Source organism: Otolemur garnettii, unplaced genomic scaffold (assembly GCF_000181295.1).
Source record: "Otolemur garnettii isolate 467f Iridium unplaced genomic scaffold, OtoGar3 scaffold00194, whole genome shotgun sequence".
Taxonomy (NCBI): domain Eukaryota; kingdom Metazoa; phylum Chordata; class Mammalia; order Primates; family Galagidae; genus Otolemur; species Otolemur garnettii.
In genome coordinates, this window is record NW_003852589.1 from 2,157,952 (window position 1) to 2,161,948 (window position 3,997).

The 3,997-nt window shown below is 38.2% G+C and overlaps 1 protein-coding gene across 1 annotated transcript in view; it reads right to left on the reverse strand.

Moving 5' to 3' along the window:
* OTUD7A (OTU deubiquitinase 7A) overlaps positions 1–3,988 on the reverse strand; it is a 99,514-nt gene extending 95,526 nt beyond the window's left edge. The window contains exon 1 of the mRNA XM_023507626.1: positions 3,838–3,988. Within this exon, the coding sequence (XP_023363394.1) occupies positions 3,838–3,988 (151 nt within the window). The remainder of the gene's footprint in view (positions 1–3,837) is intronic.
* Positions 3,989–3,997: the final 9 nt, after the last annotated feature.

A 3,997-nucleotide genomic window follows, 5' to 3' on the forward strand; every position in this document is an offset into this window, starting at 1 on the left:
TGCTTGAGCTTAGGATTTCAAGACCAGCCTGAGTAAGAGCGAGACCTTGTCTCTACTAAAAATAGAAAAACTAGCCAGGCATCATGGTGGGAGCTTATAGTCCCAGCTACTCAGGAGGCTGAGACAAGAGGATCATCTGAGCCCAAGAGATTCACATTTTTGTGAGCTATGATAATGCCATGGCGCTCTACCCAGGGCGACAGAGCAAGACTCTGTCTCAGAAAAGTGAGACAGACGGCGTTATGGTCCATTATTTCACTTCCAAGAAACACAGTGGACAGCATCCTTTCTGAGTCACCTGTGCAAGTTCCGCCTTGCTCAGCTCATCCGTGTTGCTGGGAGGGCTTCATTTGCTCTTGTTCATGTGGTTTTTACATTTCTTGATTTTTGTGTATTTCAAGACTTTTTAAATGACTCATATACTTCCATATACTAGCAATGAACAATTGAAACTGAAATTAAAAAAAAATACCATATTGCAAGAGCTAAAAAACCCTTTTAGATATAAATCCAACAAAAACGTGTATAGGATTGATATGTTAAAAGCTATAAAAGGTTGATAAAAGAACTCAGAGAAGGCCTAAATACCTAGCAGTATGGTTATAATTCATGAATTGAAAGATACATCATAGTTAGGATTGACTTAAAGATTTAACATAAGTTTAACCAAAATCCCAGCAAGACATTTTATAGATAGAGGAAAGCTAATCCTAAAATTCTTACGGAAAGGCAAAGTAGATAGAATAATTCTAACACTTATGAAAAGGAGAATAAATTGATAAGAATTCCATTGCCTGACTCACTACAAAGCTATGGTAATAAATCTGGTGCAGTGTTGGCAAAATAACAGACATAATGATCAGTGGAACAGAACCAGAGTCAAGAAATGGATTCCCAGGAGACACATATGGCTCAAAGGAGTAGGGCGCCGGCCCCATATGCTGCAAAGGTGGTGGGTTCAAACCCAGCCCTGGCCAAAAACTGCAAAAAAAAAAAAGAGAAAGAAAGAAATAGATTCCCACAAACATTCTCAGTTCTTTTCTGTCAAATGTGTGGAGGTGATTCAAAAATCCATGAAGGAATGCTCAAATTTTCCACAAAGGATGTTGAAACAATTGGATATCCACATGCATAAAAATGAACTTAAACTAAAATTTCCCATGTTTATACAAAAATCAACTCAAATGGATGTACATGTAAAACATAAAATCATAAAGCTTTTAAGGGACCACACATAGGAGAAAATCTTCATGACCTAGAGTTACAAAAAAATTCTTAAGACAAGTCACCCAAACCATGATCCAGAAAAGAAAAAAACATAAGTTGGACTGCATCAAATTTAAAACTTTGTTCTGCAAAAGGCACCTGCTAAGAGGATGAAAGGTCAAGAGCAGACTGGGAGAAGATACTTAGAAACTGCGTGTCTGGGAAAGGACTTAGAGCACACAAGAGCTCTCAAAACTCAAGTGTAAGAAAACCACTCAACCCAGAAAAGGTAAAAAGAGACATCTCACGAAAGAGAACATATAGGTAGAAAACAATAACATAAAAATGTCAACATCATTAGATATTAGGAAAATGAAAATTAAAACATTCAGAAATACCACCACATACCTATTAGAACAGCTAAAATTAGCATTAAAAAACAAGACAGAAATACCAAGCACTGGCCGGGATGGGGAGGGCCAGAACCCTCAGACATTGCTGGTGGGAATGCAAAAGGGCACAGGGCTCTGGAAAACAGGTTGGATTTCTTACAAAGTTAATGTACGCTTACCATACGATTCAGTGATCCTGTCCCCCCTTTGATTTACCCAAAAATAATTAAAGCTATATTTGTAAAAATCCTATTCTGAAATGCTCACAGAAGCTTTGGTCATAACTGCCAAAAATTGGAAAAAACTGGTATGCCCTCAAACAGATGAATGGACCAAAAAAATTTGATGCATCCTTGGAATGGAATATTACTCAGCAATGAAAAGGGACAGACTATTGACACATAACTTGAATGAAACTCAAAAGAATGATGATGAATGAAAGAAGGCAGTTTCCCAAGATGAGGCTCTCTATGACCCCATTTATGTGATTTTCTTGCAAAGAGACAAAATCAGTGATAGAGAATAGAGTTTGCAAGGGGATAGGACAGGTAAGGGTCCAACCATAAAAGATAGCAAGGACAGAGAATGTGGAGGTGATGAAGGACTTCTATGTCCTAATAGTGGTAGTAGTAACACAAATCTCTATCTGCACTAAAATTCATAGAATTAGACACAAAAGGTCAATTTTACTGTATCTTAACTTGAAAAATAAAATTAAACAAAAAGAAAAAAAGATGAGAATGCTTTCTTCCTATTTAAAACTGTCTAGAAACTAATACCAATGTTAGCGCTAGTTACAATGACAGATGATCTGTCTACTGCAAGCATCTGCTCTGTGCTGCACACTTCACCAGGCATTTTATATGACAATTTCTAATATTTGCAATCACTTAGTAAGGTGGGTTAGGCCCAGCTCATAGAAAAAAATTTAAGGTTAGGGGAAGTGAAATAATTGTCCCTATGTCTCATAGCTGAAATGTGGCTGAGACTGGACTCAGACTCAGATCTTACTGCCAACCTCATTCCAAACCCACTTCTCGTCTGGCACAGTAGCTCACACCTATGATGCCAGCATTTGAGAAACCTAGGGGGGATGACTGCTAGAGGCCAGGAGTTCAAGACAAACCTACTTCCCCACACTGCTGCCCACTTTAATAAACAACCACTGTGGAAGGTGGCAGGGAGACATTATTCAATACAAATAGCAGGAAGTGAGAACCGCATTTTGATTCCCCCAAACCACAAACACTCTCTGAGCATATTTTAGTCTAAACCCTTAGTTGGCTTGAAAATCTCAGAGGATGAGGGACAGTAAGTGCTATGCTATTGCCGCTGCCATTTTCTCTTAATCCTCCAAGAGGTGGTTCTTGAACAGTCACCCCCACCTACACAGATGCACCATAATTCACATTTTCTCCTAAGTGTCTTAAACACTGTGACTTACGATGCTTGACCAAGTATTTACTAACTCCACAAACTGCAGTTTATAGATTTGAAGCAAAGAGTGATTAGAAAATTCTCTCTTCTAAAATAAATAAAGAAATAAATGAAATTCTGTCTGCTCACATATCTGACCGTCCTGAGAAGTTGCAACTGGCTCTTCCCTCCTGTTTCCCTTGTCCAAACACCACCAAAAATAAATAAACAAATAAATAAATTCATTTTAGAGAAAAGAACTTTAATTTTTGGTCTGATTACAGCTAAAAATCTGCAAAAATCACACATATGGATGGTACAGATTTTTTTTCACATAGCAAATGATTTTTACTTGATAAGTAGGGAGATGGCTGTTGGCTTCCTGCTTGTGTGTTATTCCCAACTAGTTCCCAACTAGTTGGTGCTTTTTCACCAAAATATTTGGCCTAACATATTTTTGTCTAAAGTCTCCAATAGGAGCATTTTCTTAAATTTTTATAATTTCTGTTCTACTAAACATATTTTCGTAAAAAAATAGGTATTGATAAAGCTTGACTCAATACCTTTACGATTTAATATGACGCGAAGCCCAATTAGTGTCTGATGCAATTTTTATTATAGAGTTGGGTGATCTATTCCTATTTCATACCCCAAATAAAGATAAGAACAACCAAAATAATTTCATCATCAACATTTTCTGTCACTTCTGAGGGAGTCCAAATACTGTCTCAGTATGACTGTTATTGGTCAGGTAACAGAAATCTTCTTGTCTGGAAGATGGTCATGCCTGAGGATGGTGTGGGGGACAAGGAAGAAGGCTTACCTTCCAGCAGGTCTCTGGCCAGACCAGGTTCTGCCCCTGTGGACCGAACAAAGTCTGACAGGACTGCGTCCATATCAAGAGTCATATGATCATGTAGGAGTGTTGCCCAGCACTCGGCTGAGGTGGGATTTGGAAGCAGGCTAGAAACCATCCATCTGCA